General features: G+C 48.7%; 8 protein-coding genes across 8 annotated transcripts; 4 read left to right on the top strand and 4 right to left on the bottom strand.

The window, feature by feature from the left end:
* The first annotated feature begins 39 nt into the window (after window positions 1-39).
* Window positions 40-2214, top strand: SPPG_01090 (uncharacterized protein). Its single transcript, XM_016749408.1, has 2 exons — window positions 40-1008; window positions 1107-2214. The coding sequence occupies exons 1-2, from the start codon at window positions 524-526 to the stop codon at window positions 2014-2016; spliced, it is 1395 nt and encodes a 464-aa protein (XP_016611653.1). The 5' UTR covers window positions 40-523; the 3' UTR covers window positions 2017-2214.
* Window positions 2146-3723, bottom strand: SPPG_01089 (uncharacterized protein). Its single transcript, XM_016749407.1, has 5 exons — window positions 3440-3723; window positions 3295-3377; window positions 2897-3240; window positions 2644-2838; window positions 2146-2571 (listed from the first exon to the last, which is right to left on the bottom strand). The coding sequence occupies exons 1-5, from the start codon at window positions 3670-3672 to the stop codon at window positions 2233-2235; spliced, it is 1194 nt and encodes a 397-aa protein (XP_016611652.1). The 5' UTR covers window positions 3673-3723; the 3' UTR covers window positions 2146-2232.
* A 39-nt stretch (window positions 3724-3762) lies between these two features.
* SPPG_01088 (uncharacterized protein) lies at window positions 3763-4752 on the top strand. Its single transcript, XM_016749406.1, has 6 exons — window positions 3763-3887; window positions 3968-4019; window positions 4092-4163; window positions 4230-4263; window positions 4326-4392; window positions 4471-4752. Exons 1-6 carry the CDS (start codon window positions 3855-3857, stop codon window positions 4540-4542), a joined length of 330 nt encoding a protein of 109 aa, XP_016611651.1. The 5' UTR covers window positions 3763-3854; the 3' UTR covers window positions 4543-4752.
* Window positions 4498-6720, bottom strand: SPPG_01087 (pentatricopeptide repeat domain-containing protein). The gene has a single exon (XM_016749405.1). It carries the CDS (start codon window positions 6634-6636, stop codon window positions 4606-4608), a length of 2031 nt encoding a protein of 676 aa, XP_016611650.1. The 5' UTR covers window positions 6637-6720; the 3' UTR covers window positions 4498-4605.
* A 141-nt stretch (window positions 6721-6861) lies between these two features.
* SPPG_01085 (uncharacterized protein) lies at window positions 6862-12307 on the top strand. Its single transcript, XM_016749404.1, has 13 exons — window positions 6862-8098; window positions 8161-8214; window positions 8285-8400; window positions 8458-8584; window positions 8665-8741; window positions 8800-8967; window positions 9024-9197; window positions 9264-9827; window positions 9883-10115; window positions 10181-10325; window positions 10384-10903; window positions 10963-11160; window positions 11224-12307. Exons 1-13 carry the CDS (start codon window positions 7090-7092, stop codon window positions 12171-12173), a joined length of 4335 nt encoding a protein of 1444 aa, XP_016611649.1. The 5' UTR covers window positions 6862-7089; the 3' UTR covers window positions 12174-12307.
* Window positions 12269-13294, bottom strand: SPPG_08906 (protein 44-like protein). The gene is made up of 5 exons (XM_016757055.1): window positions 13085-13294; window positions 12966-12969; window positions 12809-12905; window positions 12600-12735; window positions 12269-12532 (listed from the first exon to the last, which is right to left on the bottom strand). Exons 1-5 carry the CDS (start codon window positions 13159-13161, stop codon window positions 12472-12474), a joined length of 375 nt encoding a protein of 124 aa, XP_016611648.1. The 5' UTR covers window positions 13162-13294; the 3' UTR covers window positions 12269-12471.
* Window positions 13295-13466: 172 nt separating this feature from the next.
* SPPG_01084 (uncharacterized protein) lies at window positions 13467-15152 on the top strand. The gene is made up of 4 exons (XM_016749403.1): window positions 13467-13854; window positions 13929-14161; window positions 14216-14382; window positions 14450-15152. Exons 1-4 carry the CDS (start codon window positions 13657-13659, stop codon window positions 14995-14997), a joined length of 1146 nt encoding a protein of 381 aa, XP_016611647.1. The 5' UTR covers window positions 13467-13656; the 3' UTR covers window positions 14998-15152.
* A 24-nt stretch (window positions 15153-15176) lies between these two features.
* SPPG_01083 (STE/STE20 protein kinase) lies at window positions 15177-19455 on the bottom strand. Its single transcript, XM_016749402.1, has 12 exons — window positions 18899-19455; window positions 18776-18819; window positions 18557-18714; window positions 18456-18487; window positions 18239-18384; window positions 18130-18182; window positions 17985-18063; window positions 17891-17927; window positions 17749-17829; window positions 15813-17684; window positions 15733-15752; window positions 15177-15464 (listed from the first exon to the last, which is right to left on the bottom strand). The coding sequence occupies exons 1-12, from the start codon at window positions 19346-19348 to the stop codon at window positions 15401-15403; spliced, it is 3036 nt and encodes a 1011-aa protein (XP_016611646.1). The 5' UTR covers window positions 19349-19455; the 3' UTR covers window positions 15177-15400.
* Between the last annotated feature and the right edge of the window lie 351 nt (window positions 19456-19806).

Raw genomic sequence — 19806 nt, 5'->3', positions numbered from 1 at the left:
CCTTGAAAGTCTGAGGGTTTTAAAGCGAGAGAGACTATAAATAGTAATTATTCAAAACGTTCTCTCCGTTCAGGTTTCACCTCCAAACCCTAAACAAAAGGGCGCTTTTTGTTCTTGTGGGAATCTCCCATTTCCTTTTGTTGCATTGGCCATTTCCACATTTGTTCGTTCGTCGTCGTCGTGAAAGTTGCTTTTTTCGTTATCAATTCCCTTTTCCCGGGGCTAAGCCGCGTGTGAAGTTTTATCCGCGAGAGACGTGCCGGCCAGGTGTGTATCTCCTCCTTCTTTTCTCCCCTTCCTGCATGTCTGACAGCCCGACGACGGCTGCATGAGAGACGGGCTGTGTCCTCTTTCTTTTTTTCATCTCATTGACCAGCCATCCGCTTTCCCTTCATTTCCCTTTAGCGGGCGGCAGTGCCACTCCTTGTCCTGTGGCGTTAGATCGCTAAAACCTACACAGACAACCATTACACTCTTACTGTCTTCATCTCAGTGACGGCTCCTTTCGGGACCAGAACTGAACATGGGAGCAGGCATCAGTAAAGAGCATGCCGGCCTTCCGGTGGCGTATGCTCTGATTGATTCTGGAGAATCATCGGCTTCGAACCGAGAATCCCGGCCACACCGTGGCCAAGAAATAGCGCCATCACTGGCAGTTATAGATAGAGAGGATGAGCGACGAAGACCTTGGGGCAATCGATCAGAGCGTGGTGAGCGACAGGGACTGGGAGGACTTTTTGCAAGAGCAAAGGACGGACGTTTGCCATCCTCATTTTCCCTGAATGACCTTGATATACTATTGAATGAATCCTCCGACGAGGTCACCGATGGCTTGACCGATGTCTATCGCCTCGACAGAGCTGCAGAAGAGAGCCTCAGGCGAAATAATATGAAAGCCATCAAATTTGGTCAATTAACGTCCGTCAGCACAATCGGGTTGTGCTCCCAAGCCTTGGTCCGGCTGTCCCCCAATATTGGTCTTCTCTCAACAACAACTACACTCCACCTGTAAGTCAACGGGCAACATTAGCTGCAAGCAGCTTATTTCTACTATGCTTCGCGTAGTTAAAACTGTCCCACTAACCTTTCTTGTCGCCTGGTCGTAGGTGCTGTAATGATCTAACCGAAATACCCCCCGAAATTGGTCACATGAAGAATCTTGTGCATCTATCCGTCGCATCAAATCGCCTCACATCGCTACCAGACACTATTGGCTTTCTCACAAAGCTGATAGAACTCAAGGCGTCTGACAATTTACTTGAAACCATCCCCTCGTCAATAGGCAGTTTAAAGAAGCTTGCGTCCCTCCATCTCGAAAACAATTGTATCACATCACTGCCCCCGGAGTTAGGGCAAGTCAAAACTCTCACAACCTTGGAGTTGTCAAAGAATCCACTCACGGTAATTCCCGCTGAGCTTAACCGCCTAAAGTTCCTCCGCACGCTTGCATTGAAAGAGTGTCCCTTGCGGACAAAGTTTGAAGTGGAGAAAGTGAACTCTCCCCCAACTCTCAAGGAATTGGCCGCCCGCGTTATCGTACGCCAGCAGCTACCAATCCTTGAGGTGACACACGACGAATTGAAAGCGTACCTAGCATCGGCGCATAAATGTACTTTCTGCGGTGGACCTTACTTTGAAAGTGTCTGTTTACGTGGCAGAATCGTGGAGCGGAATGACGTTAAAGTGCCCTTGGAATACAGGCTCTGTTGCCCGCATTGGAATTCTGATGAAGAACGGCTATCTCTCCTATTCTGTCCCCTCCCAGAGACTGCGCCAAGCCCCATCCCCTCTGCGCCCGGATCTCCTCTTCCTTCCCCTCCCGGCTCTCCAGCTTCCGTCCGGCGACGAAAACCAACAATGACGCGATCAGGATCCTGTACACTACCTTTGAGTTCCCTCACCAAAAACCCTAGCCTTCCGTCGCTTCCAACCGTGGTGGAGTCCAGGGGATTGAAGTCGGCATTGCTAAGGAGAAGCGGACTGAGGAATAGTCGATCACTTAGTTTCACATCGTAGGGACAATTGTCGAACATAGAGATGGGCTGTGAATGTAGGATGTAGTTGGGTCTTTTACCCGTACGATTTATAATGGGTTGAGACTGTAGATTAGGTGTTGTTCATATATAGGTATTGATCTGTTTATGTGTTTTTGCCAAGTTTGTCCATTTACGAATAATCATCATGACGAGTAATTTGATTATCTTCAGAGTCCAGAAAAAGCCTCCTAAAGTTTCAGCATACTACATTGAAAAGTTGCGCTCTTTCATCTAGGATTTTAACCCATACTGCCTGTCCATTTTCTAGTTCTACCATCTCTCCGTCTATACAGATGTCATGTACTAGCTTCCCAGCTTTTGGCACCCATGATGTTCTTCGGCCACTGGACTGAGACGGAGCAAGTTTAAACCCTCGTGTCTTGATGTAGCGGATGTACTCTGGAATAGCGGGAGTTGATTGGAGAAAGTGTAACAATTGGGAGCGGTTCAAGGATGGCGCGAGGACGAGGTCGATATTAGAAGTGGAAGGATGAGCATGTGGTGCGATTTGAAAGCCTGGTTCAAGGGATGACATCTACAATATAAACAAAATGTGCTAACGTTAGGTCGACGTACCTTTGATCTTTGGTAACCCTATTGCACATACCTTTGTACTAAGAAAGTATGAAAAGGATGTTGCATCGTCCTTGCCGTTAACGGGTACCCATTTTTCATCCACGGCCCAGTCAGGCTTTGCGAATGTTACAGGGTCTGGATCCGTCTGTGAGAGCTCTGTTGGATCAAGAAGGTAAAGTTGTCCTCGGTATTGGTGCATCAGGGCAATGTTCATCATGGCAGCCACCTAAGGAAAAATACCCATCAGCAGGATGCAATAATCTACGAAAATAAGAGTCTCCTACCTGAAATCTCTTTCTTCCTAGCATCCGTAACGTTTCGGATTGTCTGACAATCTGCGCATGTAAACCCCAACTCACGACACAAAAGCTGTACATCAGCACCTCGTCGGGACACTCGTCCAAAGTCGACGGGCCGATATGAACGCTGCTGATTTTGAGAGGAACCGTTTGTTTATAATTGATCAAGCGCTCCGTTGCCTCCTCGGGTGATGACAATTTTAAAGATGTTGCTAGAGCGTTTCCTGTGCCAGCGGGGATGACGGCGATCGGAACCTTCAAAGATGGAGGGTTCGATGTGGAAATACTCGACATGACGCCCTTAATGACTTCGTGCACCACTCCGTCCCCTGATACCAGCGCATGAGCACCTCCTTACGCAGAATAAAGGCAGCTGTACCTACCACCAATACAAACAAATCCTAATCCCTCCAAGGTTTGACGTTTCGTAACCAATTCACGCACAGTATCGGCGGCATGGTTACCACTATTCAATTACGGTGTTGGAATGTTTCCCTGTGTACACCATTTGACGAACCCCGGCCTCACCGCTTAGTAAAAGTTACTTGAAAGCAAGTTTCTTCAAAGGTCGTCTCTTCTCCATAGCAACTCTTTCGCCATCCAGCTCCTTCCAATGCGGGACGCACAATGGTGTCCCAGATATGTGTCCCTGACCGGCTTCCGGAAGCGGGGTTCACAAAGATGTGCCATGTTATTAGGTCTCTTTGGGGTGCTTTGCCTCCCGTAGAGGAGTCGGTTCCAGCGTCGTCAGCGGGGTCCATTTCCCTAGTCTTCTACTAGTACGCATGCAAGGTCCCCGCTAGTTGCAAATGCTGTATCTCCTCATGGCTCGTGCTCGTGGCGTGCATCTTGACGCGTCTGACGCGATCGGACCTTGCTTACTGGTATTTGCAACAGCCCATCGCTGTGTCGAAGCAGCATATGGTTGGCGACATTCACTATCATGACGGAAGGCGAAGATAGTGCGCTTAAGCAGGTGAGAAACAGGCTTGCAACAGAGTCGGTTCTGGCGAGCTATGGAAAGCCTAATATGCATGTGCATCTTTAAATCTTTAGCGGTTACGAGCTGCCGTCCACTATACAGTTGGAAAAATATGTGACGAAGAAGGTACTGCATCGTAACAAACGCAAAAGGACATACTTTAATTCATTGATGGCCACTAATATACTACAAGAGTAGCAGCTTCTTCGAATATGATGCCATCTCCACACTTTATACATGCCCTTTCTGAACTGGTCTATCAGCAAGCTGGTGAGTCTTCACACCAATTCGGACAGCAGTAGTGGCCATATAGATATACTGACGATATGCCATCAGAAATTATGGCGTTGGACTTGGAGTGCTTTTCAAGGTGCGGTACTGGTTTGAGCGCAGTCTTGGTTCTCTGACGCTGATCTGTTTGCAATGTGACAGACACGGAAGACGCACAGTGATTTCCACTGAAGATGTCAAGTTATGCGCACGGCGAAACGATAGTGTGGTATGATATCTGATACAAATCATCCGGCATTATCTGGGTCTAAGCGGGAAGGGTGCTTTTTGTGTTTTTCCCTTGTAGCACCAAATACTATCTGGCATGAGTGAGCAGATGAAGGAAGAGAAAAGCAAGAAGCGAAAGAAGCCCGGTTGAGATTGAGCCTGCTGAACTCGTTTGCCATCATTATGTACAGCTCTATGCGATTTACACCCGGTGCTACTGATTCGTTATATCATGTAACCCTTCTACAAGTGTGCGATTTACTTCTGGTTCCAGTTCCGGCTCCTCAGATGCGAGATAATCTAAAACGTGCCTGGCCTCTGCCCATTGTGCTTGCCTTCTCAATTCTGTCACAACCCTCACAAAGGTGTCTACGGTGGGATGTATCCCATTGTCCGGCATGTCTTCCATCAGCAATCGAGTTGCTTTCCTTGCATGCCCTCGAGATATCAGCGTCACCATCCAGGACGCGTATATTGGCGCAGTGAGTGCATATCCTTCTTCCACCATACTTTCGAGATCCAAACGGAGGTTGTCAACAGCACCATCCATACGGCACAAATCAACATAGGCACAGATTGTGCTTTCATCTATGACCTTTTCGATTCGCCGTAAGTATCGCCAGACAGCCAAGCCTGCCTTAAATCTTCCTTGGTTTCCAAATTCGCGCAAGATCTCGGCTTTCCAAGACGACCCAGGTGACCATACAAATCCAGCTGTACGCTTCCCAACTTCCATACCAGCGGTTCGTAGCGCATCGTACCACGCTCGCACAGCTGTTAATCGACCTAGTCTCACCAGAAATTGGATTATGTGCGTCCACTCCATTCGAGCCTTTTTTTCACTGACAGCAGAGATCAGCGCGGAAAAGGTGTCCAAAGCGGCGTCGTCGTCACCCCGTAGTAGATACAGCTTTATGATTCTGCTAAATGGAACTGTTTCCATCGAGACGCCGCAATGATGCATTTCCCTGAGCATCTTGGCTGTAGATCGCAAGTCTTTCCTTTTGACATATCCATTGATCATCACAGCATATGCGTACGCGTCTGGCTGTAGCCCGTACCGGGTCATATTATGGAATACCTCGTCGGCTTTGGTGCTATCGCCGATACGCACATACCCCCCAATCAGGCTGGTACATGCCACTTGGTCGGGATGCACTCCATCGGCTATCATTTGTTGAAACCATCGATCTGCATTCACCATGTCTTCTCGAGCTCCATATCCGCCGATTACGAGAGTGTACATATGCTTCGATGGTTGCTCCTTGCGATGCTTCTTCTTCCGCAGGTCTTCCAGCATTTCTTCCGCTTTTTCCAGGTTGCCAGACTTGAGGCAAAAGTTCATGAGAGTACTTAGTACATGAGCATCTGCATCCAACCCGTCAGCCTGCATCATCTTAAAGTATTGCTCTACTTGGTCAAAATCTCCGGCTTCGATATAGGCGTTGATGAGCGTCGTGTAGGTAACCTCATTTAGCTTTAACTTCTGCATTCTCATCAATTCAATGATATGATTGGCCCTCCCAAAATCGCCTTTGCCGGCAAAGTGATCAATAAGCATGGTATACAAGGGTATGTCAGGTGGAAGTTTTGCATCCTTCATGTCAGAGAGAAGACGCATAACAATTGATCCTGACTGCGGAACTCGTAGTAGTCCCGTGAAGAGGGCAGAGTACGTGAGCACCGTAAGTTGGATTCCGTCCTTTCGCATCCTATCCTGAAACTCCACAGCCTGGGTATATGTCATCCTATATCCGGAAGCAATTGCAAGCTGATTGTAACTGAATTCATCCATTTGAAGGCCACATTCCCGCATTCGTCGGAGGACATTGTGAACTCGGTCTAAACGGTCTCGAAGTGACAATGATTCATCGCGATTGATGGCAATAAGTAACTTTCCAAAATCTTTTCGTTCAATCTCATTTCGTAGTATGGCACCGCAGGATGCACGTTTTGCATAATTCCATACCGCTCCGAACCTGTTCCATGCGTCTTGATATGCAGGAGTTGTTCTATCGTGGTTGTAGAAATTCAGAGCCCAGCGAAAGTCTCTCAGCAAATCATTAAAATTCTTGAAACCGACTGCCAGAACCTTTTGTTTGGCTTGCAGTGGCTTTACCGGAGCAGGTGGGGTATGGCTGAACCATCTATAGTCGGCAGATTTCACAAACACACATGGTCTGTTGACTCGACGGGATACTATAGAAAGCGTCTTTCTACCAATCGTGCAGCCCCGTCCAAGCATGAATTGGTGCCCTTCCCACCCGAAAGCGTATGCAGTGGACGTGGCATCCGACCAATCCTCAGGAAGAATGTTGCCAAAAAGTCTTGAACAAAAACGAAAGTCGTGCTGAATTCTTGTCCAGAGGGCTGTGCCACTCGTAACCATGGAAAGAACCCATCCTAACTCCACGTGATTGACCCCCGTTTCCGGACGAAATGCTTACTGAGGCTTCGACTACGACGAGCTGCCCATTTAGGCACGTCGCTACATTCAACTCATCTCAAACCAGCGTAACAAAATCTCCGCGCTCAGCACCTGCGGATTAGCGAGTTTTGAAACTACAAACGGGTATCCCCACTTTGTAAAGTACCGTACTTTGGCAGACGGCAATCCACATTGGTCACCAAACCTCCTGCAGAAGTCTCACGGTGTCGAGATCAGCGGAGCCACAAGGCGGGTTTGCGCCTCGACGAGATGAGCGAGGTGCAAGTGCAGTCTCCCGTAGACAGCGTCATGCTACAAGGACGGATAACCCGACGTTCAGTGTATACGGGTCTGCCGAGCACGCCCTTCAGAGCTGACGAGGTTGATTCCGATAGTACCTCCGCGGATGCACACTCGAAAGAGGACCGAGGGAATTCACCGGAAAGGAGCGGATACCGGGGCGGCCATCGTGCAAAGGGTAGCGGGCGTCGAAGTCGCTCGCGCAAATCTCTGGATTTTCTAACCCGGTCACGCATGCGATCGCGGTCTCCTGCATTGGAGCCAACACCTCCCACCATCGAACCCCCAGCCGAAGAGAAGCCATATAGTGACTTTTTTCCAGATTTGGATATTAGCCGACATCTGGACTTCTTACGATTACCGGTGCCGCGACCCCTCCCATCACACCCTCCCCACCTTACCACGTCCCCATCCTCTCCATCCGCAACAAAGCCAACGATATCTAGCGAGACACTAGTTCCCCATGACCCCGCTCACAACGAGTCTTCTACCGGTCATGATGAAAGCTGTGTAACTCCACCACCCGCAGAACGACAGCTGAACTCACAGGATGAAGCGGCGAAGTCAATCTCTATGGCAAACCCAGTGCCCCCAATGGTTGCAGATGTCGAAACATTTGAAGAACTAATTTCCCGAGAGCTCGTAGAGATTCCATCTTCAAAACCACCATATGATCGAGCCTCGCACGAGAGCGTGCTGGATAAAGGCGCTGACGATCTCCCTGCTGCATCTTCTGAACCAATTGAGGAGGTGGCGAAAAATAAGGACATTACTGAAGATTTACCGACAGAAGAAGGCGCGCTGCAAGTATTGGATGACGATCCATATGCAGGCGTATCAGATTTGTTATCGCTACCTCCATTGCCGAATGCCCCACAGAACTTGCCAAAGCCTTCATTCCGACGTCTCTCTGAACTGGCAGAGAGCCCTATACCCGCAAAAAAGTTTCGGTTGGGAGCTGCCTACATCCGGCACACAGGTGTGCCACACTTGCATCTTTACTCTCGGCGAAGTTTTTCTTATGTGGCGGCGTCATTTTAGAACCTTCCGAGGATGAGCTGGCTCAGCGCATAGAATACGATATGGACGAGCAAGGTAATCAACGCTGTGCGTCTAGATGCACATGAACGCAAGAAGATTAACACGGTAACTCTCAACGGTTCAGATCTCTGTTGGTTGAATATGATCAACGATGAGCGGAAGAAGGAAAATTTGGTCCAAATAGACGAGGATTACTTTGAACGAGTGATGGATATCCTGGAAAAGGAATGGTTTGATCTGGTCCGTATGTGATTTCTTGTCATGCAGCTTCAACCACCGCTAACTTCCGGTGTTCAGACGAAAGATATTCCATCTGCCCGAGAAGATGAGGAGGATCCCGTGTGCGCCGTATGCGACGACGGCGAATGTGAAAATGCTAATGCGATAGTTTTCTGCGACGGTTGCAACATTGCTGTCCATCAAGGTATAATATATGGGACGATGGTAACGGTATAGTTTTATTAAACAAAGTTGCTAATGTCTGTAATAAATGGCGGTTCTCAGATTGTTACGGGATCCCCTTCATCCCTGAAGGTCAATGGCTTTGCCGAAAGTGCATGCTTAGCCCGCACAAACCAGTGGTGAGGCATCCACAGCCGTGCATCTTCCCGCAGTAAACATGCTGACTGCTGGTGCCAGGATTGCGTCCTCTGCCCACACAAAGACGGTGCGTTCAAACAAACCAGCAGACAAGGCTGGGCGCATCTTCTCTGCGCCATGTGGGTGCCTGAATGTAGTGTCGGCAATTACACTCTGATGGAACCGGTCGTGGATATCGAAAAGATACCTCGGAGCCGATGGAAGTTGGTAGGTCGTCGTTCTGTCGGCCGATGCGTGCCATGTTTAACCAAGGTGCCTTTTAGCAATGTTACCTCTGTCATACCAGAGGCGGCGCTCCCATCCAATGCAGTAACAAAAATTGTTATTTGCCATTCCATCCAACATGTGCGCGCAAAGCGAAGCTCTACATGAAGATGCGAGCCCAGTATGGTTCCGACCAGAATGCCTTGAGGGCGTTCTGCGACAGACATACACCGGTAATGCCAATATCATCTCTGGGCGTCAATTTCGTGAAAATTAACGTATATCCTCGCCTCAAATAGCCCGAGTACAGAGAGCAAGTTGATGTCGAAGCCGCTGTGGCAGCTTTCCAGCGTGAAATGTTGGAGCAAAAGCTGTCCCTCGTGAATTCCCGACGATCCGCCGCTATTGAAGACTCCGAAGACGAATACCCACCCGTCGGTACCGATACAGAGAGCTCCAGCAGAAAGCGAAAACGAAAAAACTTGATGCGAATCACCGATGACGAAGAAAGTGACGCAAGATTGGACCATGGCTCCGACGACTTATCGTCATCGAAAAGAAAGAAAAAACAGCGAAGACTGGAATCATCGACATCGGCAGACTTTGGCGTGGGAGGTTGGAGCGACGACGATGAGACGGTTGGATCCTCTCGTTCTCATCAGTTCTCTGCGCCAGTCCCTGTAATTCCAGAGTATATACTCAATCGAGTACTAGATACGTTGCGAACTGAATTCAAGGAGAAAAAGAAGAAGGGCGACTTTGATAAGAAGAATAAAGACTTTATCATACGCCTTTGTAAATACTGGTCGCTGAAGCGCGAGTCACGACGAGGGGCACCACTACTGAAACGATTGCATCTAGAGGTATGTGGTCGCTTCTGCTGCTCAATGCATATTGACTGTGCTAACTGTTATTCAGCCATGGACAGCGTCTGCGTCTGCTCTGAAAGAGGATGAAGAGGCTCGAGCCAAGAGAAATCAAACGGCCATCATCATTCGCAAGGATTTGGAGCGCGTACGACTATTGACGGAACTCGTCCGGAAAAGAGAGAAGGAAAAATTGAAACAGTACCAAGCTGGGATCAGCTACGCAGAGTTTGTCCTCTTCCCTATAACACGGTTCATTCGACCATTCTTTGAAACCATTCGATCGTAAGCACCATTATTGCATTCGCGTTGTGAATGTGTGTTGATAATAACACCGATCATATTGGTAGGTGGGACAAGGACGGAATTTTTGCAGAACCAGTTACACCCGAACTCGCCCCAGATTATCACCTTTTCATCACCAATCCCATGGATTTCTCCACGATGATGCAGAAACTGGAGAACCACGAATACAAGGACGTCGGGTCATTTGAGGTACTCTATTGTTGTAAGCGTCTGCTCAACCTTTGTACTAACTTTGCCGATATCGAAGACCGACGTTGAGCTCATCTGGCAAAATTGTATGACATACAACAAGCCGGAGACCCCTTACTGGAAGACGGCGCAGCGGTTCCAGAAACGTGGAAGGCCGCTTCTGGAGGAGCTGAAACAGAAGATTACTGGTTTCCCGATTGATCCGGACAGTGGTATTCTGAGTATTGCACCTGCGGAGTTCTTCCACATCCTCTGGGCCTACTGGTGGCCTGAAGGGAAGGTGAGAGAGCTTTTTCCAAAAGAAGAAGAGCCTCTTCCAACTGTGAAGACAGTGGAGGAGGTGTCGAGCGTAGAGGAAGTTCAAGAGTCAGCAGCTGGCGATGCCGGAGATGCCGTTCATGTAGATGATGATCAGCCCAAACGCATGACACGGTCCAGACTGGCAGCATTAGAGCAAGAGACTGTGCAGAAGCCTACTCGCAAAGGGAAAGTCAAGCAGGGGACAGAAACACCTTTTAGTCCGAGGCGAGGGCGTCCTCCGAAAAAGGCCAACAAACCAACATCAGAAGCGATCCCGAGTAAGTCTAATTTTTCTGAAGTCGGAGGATGAATTAATGTGCTCATTCTTTAACGTCAGCGCCGCAATCGAAGGTGGAAACCCCGAAAGCCACTACTAAGAGCAGAAGAAACCAGATACTTGCGCAGAATGAACCAGTTGCTGAAATATCAGACACACCGTTACGCATGCGGTCAACACGAAAGGCAGCGCAAGTCGCCTCCGAAGCAGTGGCCGCGATAGCAACCCCCGCTGTAAGGAAAACGGCAACGGTTGCTGGTGAGTTGACAGTCATCTGATACTCATCACAGTATTTCCTGAACTTCTAATGATACCAATCAGCAACGGCCGCTGCTAATTCAAAAGGCGCCGTGCCAAAGAAGGAAAAGGAGGACATTACCGCACCGGAACCGGCTGTCAATCTCCGCGAGAGTCGGGGGAGAAAGCGTCGACGTGAGTCGGAGGTGCTGGAGACTGCTGCTGCAGAACCCGCAGGCCAGGCAAGTCCTGCAGAGCGGGCCTCTAAGCGCAGCAAGAAGGTTCAAGCCTCTGAAAGCAAGGAAGCGGAAACTCCAAAGCCAAAGGATGAAACTCCACGAAGACGTGGCCGCCCTCCCACCCGGCGCGATGTAGCTAAATCGGAGGTTTCATCAGCGCCAGAGGATGCCGCATCCAGCTCTGACATTCCGAGCACTCCTACACCGAGTATGGTGCGCCGAAAATCATCGATCGCGTCCAGCGCGCGTCGGTCGTCAATAGGACTGTCAGGGGAAGGTGCCGACGAACGTCGACACAGCATTCGACATGCCAAAGCATTTGGCCATCCATTGCCAAAGATCGAAGAGGTGGATTTGGATGACAATCCTGCTATGGTCCAGTTTCTTGCGATGAACAAGAGCAAAAGCCCTAATCGTTGGCAACGCAAGCAAAAACCAAAAGACGACTCAAATCCGGATGATCCTGAAGAGAGGAAACAAGAAGAGGCGGATGATGCCCACGAGGCGGGTGGGGATGGTAAAGATGGGAAATTAGACAATACCCGGGGAAGACGCAGTGAGAAACACACGGACGATCCAAGTGAGAACTTTACTGACGTCGATGATGCTGAGGTAGATGATCACAAAGAAGCGGCAAGTCCGTTGAAAAATAGAGCCAACGAGATGGAGGGATCAGGCCAAAATGAGGACGTTCAAAACAGTGACGGCAAAGGGCGGAGGAGAACAAGAAGATCGAAATCTGTCGATGGGAAGAAAAAAGGTCTCTTTGGTTGGCTGTTTCCTAAGAGTACATAAATTGGACATTGGTCGCTCCTGGTCCAGTGATTTTCGTGAGATGTATTATCTTTTGGATTGGAGATGCATCCTGTACAAATATTTTTACGGCGGTTGGAGAAAACCAGTGAATAGAAAGCAATTTTCAATTGTAATGCCCTTGCTTCTGGAATACGGCATAATCATCGTACAGTAGGTGAAATACAAGGAAACGCACCGGTTTCCGGCCATGTGCACTTACAAATCTAATACAGTGAAGCGCAACGTCACAATATAGATTGTAATGGTATGTAGCTTAGTCTATAAGCCAATTGTATATCTACAAAGAGTGCAAAGGCGGCTTCTGTTCCGTGGCCATCGCTGCCTCTTTACCTCCCATGCTAAAATATTGAACGGCTCAATCTTAGCTTCGCATGGGTTTGGCCGGTTTCTAATGGTATTACTTACTGATGCCAATTGATGAACCTGTATCCCTGTACCAGCTGACATGCCTCGTTTGTGGCGTGGCAAGCAAGCAAGAGGTAATTTCGTGGTTGCACCATCCAAGCAAATCGCATGAACAGAAGGGAATACAGTGTCAGCGCTAGTGGACAGGAAGATGTTCAAGATGAGCGGGTGCACTTCAGTTTTTGCAAGGCGAACGTTAAAAGCCGTACCGGTTGTCATCTTTCCACTAATATACTCTGGTGATTTCTTTGTGTCGGCAATAGCAGCTAGCGGTAGACCCCAGTTTGCAACGGGACCCCAAAAATGCTACATACGAGGACAATTGGCAAACAGCTTCGTTAAACTCGCGTTCACTCTCAAACTTACCGTGCTGAAGAATGATTGAGGAGAGCACACAGAATCAGTTAGAAATGGTACGCACACAGGTAATGAACCAAAGTGGTTGGATCCCCTACCCACAAACGGGGCTATCACCGCTCGCCTACCTCATCAAATAGCTTCTAAACTCTTTGCTCCCGACATAGGACGCGATACGAGATGTTATGGGTTGTTGAGCAGACATGTTGCAAGCGGGTACTGTATAAAATAGAGAAGCTATCTAGAGATTCGTTTTCTGGAAATGTACTGCCCGACTGCTCGTCGCCTTTTTGGCAAAAGAACTGCTTCGTAGTCTGGATGAGTGGATGGTCAACAACCCCCGTTGAGCAGCTCCAATTCCATCATCATCATCACTGTGCCACTACAAGATCTCTAGTCACTGTACCTGAATTCCATCTCCATAGCAATATGATTACGTGAAGGTCCGATCAGAAACTTAAATTGCTTCTTCAAGAAGGAAATTATTTTATTTTTCCTTCTGTTTTTACACGACAATTGGACCGTTTTTAGTTGGACAACTCACGGGGTTTGAAAGTCGGCTGCGCTCCGCACCAAACGCAGGTTATGAACGGACACGACAACAAGGCGCTTTTGAGGTGTCAGCCTTTCTCGGTTGGCCTCTGTTTTTTGTCGTTGCTCGCCAAACGCACATACGGAACCTAATACGGCATTGCTCACAATGATCTCATCTCCCATAATCCTCTCGCTGGCTGCCTTGGCTGCCTTCTCGCCATATGCAGTCGCTCAAACTCCAACAAACACAACTGGTGCCCCGCCAGAATGCGTTGCCGCCGCGGACTCTCGTCTCTGTGGAGACTTTGCGGGTCAAATGATCGATTTGCGCATGGCTAGAGACGTAGCCGGACCGTTCTGGAACGTAAGTTGGATATAGAGCAGTTTGAATTGGCTTTCTCGACAAACCTTACTCATCCTGAATACCTTGGATGTCAGTGGAACTTGACGGGCGTCGACAGTATTGGCAAATTGGATGCCGCATTAGTTAGGATGATGATTCCGGGTGCCCAACAAGATAACGGCATGTATCAGTACTTTGGTTGCCCAGCTTGGGATGGAAGTGGCTGGCGGTATCGGTTGACGGCTTTATGCGGCTACTTGACGCAACAATCAAACAAGTGTTCCGGAAATTCTCCCACGGGACTCGTATGCCCAGATGCATGGAAATTGTTAGTACGAAGCCATCGGACGTGCTGAACCGCTTTACTAACATGCTGGATTAGGTTCCAGGACTCTGGCATGCAAGCATTTACAAACACAACCAAATGTCCCGACGCCAAACTGACTCAAATCAGATCTCTCTTTGCTATCGTCGACAAAGCTCTTCCTGCAACCACTGACGAGAACATTAAAAAGTGCGTCACCGCCACATTTGAGTTGAACAATTGTGGTAAGTTTTCAAAATATCCAGAATGCGAAACTTTTGTGATGAATCAATGCTGACTCGCTTATTAAAGGATTCGGAACGACTCAGAGAGATCTTAATCTTGCAACCTCCTATTGCGCGACAAACAACCGAACCGACCCTTGCTGTTCAATGCTAAACATGAACGTTCTGGATCTGAGCAATCCAACGGTGACCGCTCCTAAATCTCAGCCATCTGCCTCTCCCTCACCAACCGCCGCTGGCAGTGCAAACACATCTGCTTCTTCGTCTTCAAGCAGTGCTCCTTCAACAGCAGTGATCGCGGGCATTGCAGTGGGCGGGGCGGTGGTATTGGCCGTTGCGATCGTCGGTGGAGTCGTCATCACTCGTCGACGCAGAGCTCAACGGGATCTTTGGAACGCCCACACCAACTTGGTACAACAAAGCAAGTCCACCACCCCTGTTTATGCGACTGGCGGATCAGAATTTCGAGGAAGCCCTTCTCGATTGAGCCCTTCTAGGCAATCGGCATATTCTTCTCAGGTGCCTAGGCAACCCACGCCTACCAGACAGCCGTCGGAATACTACAATGCTCCACCAAAGCCACACTACACAAGGAACAGCCCGTCCGATTACTGAGCGTTGCGCGCTGACAATGTCACCCTTTCTATGATGTTGATATGGGCTGGTCCCGACTATTAGAAACCTAGTCTTAAATGCCATATGGTTATTGTGCAATTAGCTATTAGATAATAAAGACTGTCACTAAACATCTCGTGCAATGCATTTCCGCAAAATGCTTACGCCATTTCCCCAGATCTCCCTTTCCACTATGAGGTGATTGTATTATGATAAAATGAAACAGTGCGCCAGTGACAATCTATACACAGCTCCAGAGCTGACCCATCTTCGCCCATCCTTGATGCAAAAAAAAAATAAAAGTAGCTGCTAAAATATACAGGATATAAACACTCGTACAATAATAGGTACCTCCCCCATCTACTTCTCGAAATCGTCCTATGGTCGTGATGACCCAATCCGTCTATTGTAATGAAAATGGTTTTGCCCAGATCAAACTGACCAAAAGAATGAGGTAGAAACTGTGACTATAGATCGCCGTGACACCGAATGGTATATTTCGCCGAAAGAAAAAGGGAAATGAAACAATGAGAAATCCGAAGGAAAACCGACCCCGCCGATATCGTAACATGTATATAAAAAAAAAGGGAAGAGAAGGAAAAAGAAAAGAAAAAAGCGGAAGAAGAGAAGAGAAAATGATACGTTAATTGGTATTGTCCCAAGAGACCTCCACGCATTTGCTTGCTCTGGAAACTAGCGAATCCAGGAGATTCTATGCGCCACGCGTCAACTTACACCCAAATGTTCATACGAAACTAGAGGAACAACGTCATGTTAATTCGGCTCTTGCAAGAAATGACAAAAGTTCACCTTACCTCTTTCCACAAGACTCTTCCGATTTTCCACCCTAGCACGATCGTTTGTCCGATCACCACTGCCGTCGTGTAGCCGACCCATGGGATACGTGTCGCCCAACCCGTCACCAACTCTTCCTTCCCTTCCAGATATTTATCGTCCTCATCAATGACAGCTGACCCATTGGCAGCACCCTGCATTGCCTGAATCGACCTCTCTGGAATGTCCCGATTGGCGGCCTTCCACCATCGTCCACCGCCGCGTTTCGCTTGCTCAATCTCTTTTATCAGCTCGTCATGGATACGAACCAGCTTGTTCACGTCGATTTCTCCATCCACCCGCCCCAGACTCACGGAAGAGATGGATCGTGGCCGAGTTGGCCCTTTGGCGTCGCTGAAACTAGTTCCCACACTCCCGCTTCGTTCCCCCACGCTTTGCTTTCCGTTCGCTTTTAAGCTCATTTCGGATGGATCTTCGGAAGCAGCTCGCATACCAAATACAACCTCATAAAACTTGGACAAGGCACGCTTTTGCAAGGCCACGCCATCTTCCGCACCCGACGAAGAAGAAACGGAGAAAGCAGTGGTGGCAGTATCGGTTGAACTTCGCGGGTCTTCAGCGGAAGAGACGCTCTCTGATCGTGTACCCCGAGACAGACGAGTTATGGGTTGTTCATCGCTTCCTGCACTATTAGCTCGCTTTTTGCCAGTCAATAGCTCATCTGCCCCAAACGGGATGGATCCACCGAGATTAGGTCTAGACGGTCGATCTTTATAATACGTGAGGGGTCGTGTGGTGCGCTCCGCCATAATGGGAGACTCTTTTTCTCCCAAACTCCGGCTCTTCCCACGATCCTCGGAGCGGCCATTTTGAGACATTTCGAGATATTCTCTTTCATCACCGGATTCCTCTACTCCAGCTACATTGCCTTTCAGCGTCTTCCTAAACTTTTCAAGGCGCTTACGTAGTTTAGTTGCAACATTCGATTTCGGTTTTCGGGTTGCAAACAGAATGTGTTCATCGTCGGTAGCATCTGATAATCTGCGCGCGTACCGGACACCGCCAGATTCCTCAAGACCAGAGCCTTTCCTGCCGGCGCGGTCACCGCCGGTGATCAGGTACTCTGCATCCAGGGGCTCGTCCGGATTATCATCGTCATGGGCCTCTTCATCACTCTCTACATCCGCATCCGCTTCGTGCTCCTTCAACTTTACATCGACGTGAGAGTGATCCTGATGAATCACCATGGTGTCCATCAAAGCACCTCGCAAGCGGATATCCACTTCTGCCTCTTCAGAGCGAATTACAAAAGTTCCAGCACTGTCCATGTCCTTCACATTGGCCGTATCCAGACGAATATCCACGTGTTCCTGCTCCCGATGTATCACCATTGTCCCACTTGCCTCATCTGTGTATGACTGATCAAACTCCTCTTCAGAATGAATGACAACGGTTCCATGACTTGTGACAGAAGAGTCAGACATCCCGCGTGGCTTTCCTGGAGCATCAACAGGAACGAGGCGATCCCCAGAATCGTGACGATCAGGGGTGCCCGTAACCCTTCTGATGTCATCTTGTAAGGTCTTATCCACCTGCACTTGGGCAGTTACCGTCATCAATGTTCTTCCTGCTTTTGGTCTACCACGCTTCTTGATGAATGCTCTCTTAGCAATCACTTCGCGAACTTTCTCTATCAGCGGCTTGCGAAGCTCGACGTTTTGCTGTTGCCCGACGTAGCGCTCAATAAAAGGATGCTTCAAAAGCTCTAGCGCAGATGGTCTCTTCTTGGGATCCTTGATGAGGCACTGTGCAATGAAATTGTTGAATGTTTTGGAGTAGGCGTTTGGTTGAAGTAATGTGGGTGGTGGTAGGAATGGGATTTTGAACATGGCCTGTTGAAAAACCGATACCCTAAGTTTTGTATTCTGATCACAAGCGGATTGGGTCGCTACATACCCTCATTGGATGAACATCCGAGTGGGGTGGGACACCGTCCGTCATTTCAATCGCAGTAATGCCAAGACTCCATATGTCGGCCTAACACTCTCGTGAGAAGGGAAAATGTCATCTGTACTATTCAGGAGATGCGCACACATACCTCAGTTCCATAATCCGATCCTGTAATGACTTCCGGACTGCGAAGACATCATCATTAGATTCGAGATGCCTAGTTACACGAAGCCGAAACGCACCTCATCCAATATGGAGTGCCGACTATGGAGTTCCGGACGCAGACCGTTTGAGTCAACTTTTCCGACACACCAAAGTCGCCTGAACAGGGTGATGAACTTAGTCACCACAATTATTCGCGCCGTGTCCATTTAGTATACTACCCACCAATCTTAACTGTTGCATCTTCCGTCAGCAAGATATTTGCGCACTTTACATCTCTGTACAAAAGCAATGAACAAGGCTATTCCAAACGTGTTTCTGGAAACCAGCTTACCTGTGCACAATATTCCGGCTATGCAGGAAGGCTAGCCCTTCCAAGGCGGCAGTCAACACAATAGCGATTTGTGCTTCGGTAAATGTCGATTCAGTTAGTTCAATACAATCAGATATTGAACCAGCTCCGCAGTAATCATTCAGAATCTACACCATCCGCGTTAGCAGAAAATAAAATCGCACGGAGTCTGTTAGGCACAGGTTCCTCGATCACTCACCCAGATAGAGTCATCATCAACGCTACAACACCCTGTAGGTGACAACGGTACTATTCAGCGTTCGATGTCTTGAGAAATATTCGTAGAAGGCGATTACATACCATAGTACTGCACGGTATTACGGTGTCGACATTGGCGCAACATGTTGATCTCTTTTTGAATGCTCTCGCGGTCATTCAATTTCCCCACCAGAACTTCTTTGATCGCCATCACGAATCCTGTCTGCTTCAGAACAGCTTTGAAGACGGCACCAAATGCACTGCAGAAGTGTTATTATTTGCGACCAATATTCCCACCATAGAGTGCAATCCCGGGCTTACCCTTCTCCAAGTTTTTCCTGGATATCAAACATTTCTCGTGGATTCTACCAAGGCAAAAGATGCTGTTACTCCCACTACTGATAAATCAAGAAACGGGCCCAAACATAAAAGCGCCTTTCGTACCCCTTCTCCGAACCAGTTAAAGTCACCGTCAACATGGAGCTTTTTCTCAAAATTAAAAGGAGAGCCTATCGACACTCCCAGCTTCTGAGGACTCCCTGGCTGTGCATGTGGATGCTTAGTTTTTGGTGGTACGCTTGGAGGGACTCCGTTGGGATGCATTTGTAAGGAGACGGTTCGGTTGGGAAGGACAGGCGGAGTACCCAAGGCTGAAGAGGACCCAGAAGACTGAGATCCTTGCCGTGTCTTTGAAGCCTCGTGCTCCGAGTCTAGAGTACTGTCAAAAGATATGGCGTCGGAAACTCTAGCAGCGACAGGAAGCTGACGGGAAGGCGAAGACGATAGAGGAGAGGACGGTGTAGGGGAAGAACCGTGGCTTGACCCTAACCGACTTGAAGAAAACGAACCCGAAGGTCGTCCATGCCCCAAAACGTCTCTACTCGGACCCGACATGCTCGCTGTTCGCCGCTAGTCGGCTGCTAAAAGCAGGAACGGTCAGTCCAAAGGATTGCCAAGTAGCGGGTGAAAAAGGCAAGATTTTCCAGTGGGAATGTATTATCCGATACACCTCCCGCTGGGTCGTTTCGGGTTGCTGGTACCACCGCGCTCATGTAAGCGGCGGGGACACAAAAAGCCTCTAATCGTCTTTCAACCTTAAAACGCACAAGTTGCCAACATGGACGATGCAACGACGACGACAGCAACATCGCCCTTGCATCCATTCTTGCTTCATGAGCCTATCACGACGCCTCTACGCCTTGCATGTTCGTCACATTTTATTGACGCTCAATTGCTTTTTCGCTTGCGTATTGTCCAAGCCAGTTTTGCATGGGGTTTTGCACTGGTGAGGGTCATTGTCGACCCCGTAGACTTTGTGCAATTCTACACAAACCTCGCATGGCTCATGCTTT

This window comes from Spizellomyces punctatus (assembly GCF_000182565.1).
Source record: "Spizellomyces punctatus DAOM BR117 chromosome Unknown supercont1.2, whole genome shotgun sequence".
Classification (NCBI taxonomy): Eukaryota; Fungi; Chytridiomycota; class Chytridiomycetes; order Spizellomycetales; family Spizellomycetaceae; genus Spizellomyces; species Spizellomyces punctatus.
This window is presented reverse-complemented; position numbering and strand designations above follow the sequence as displayed.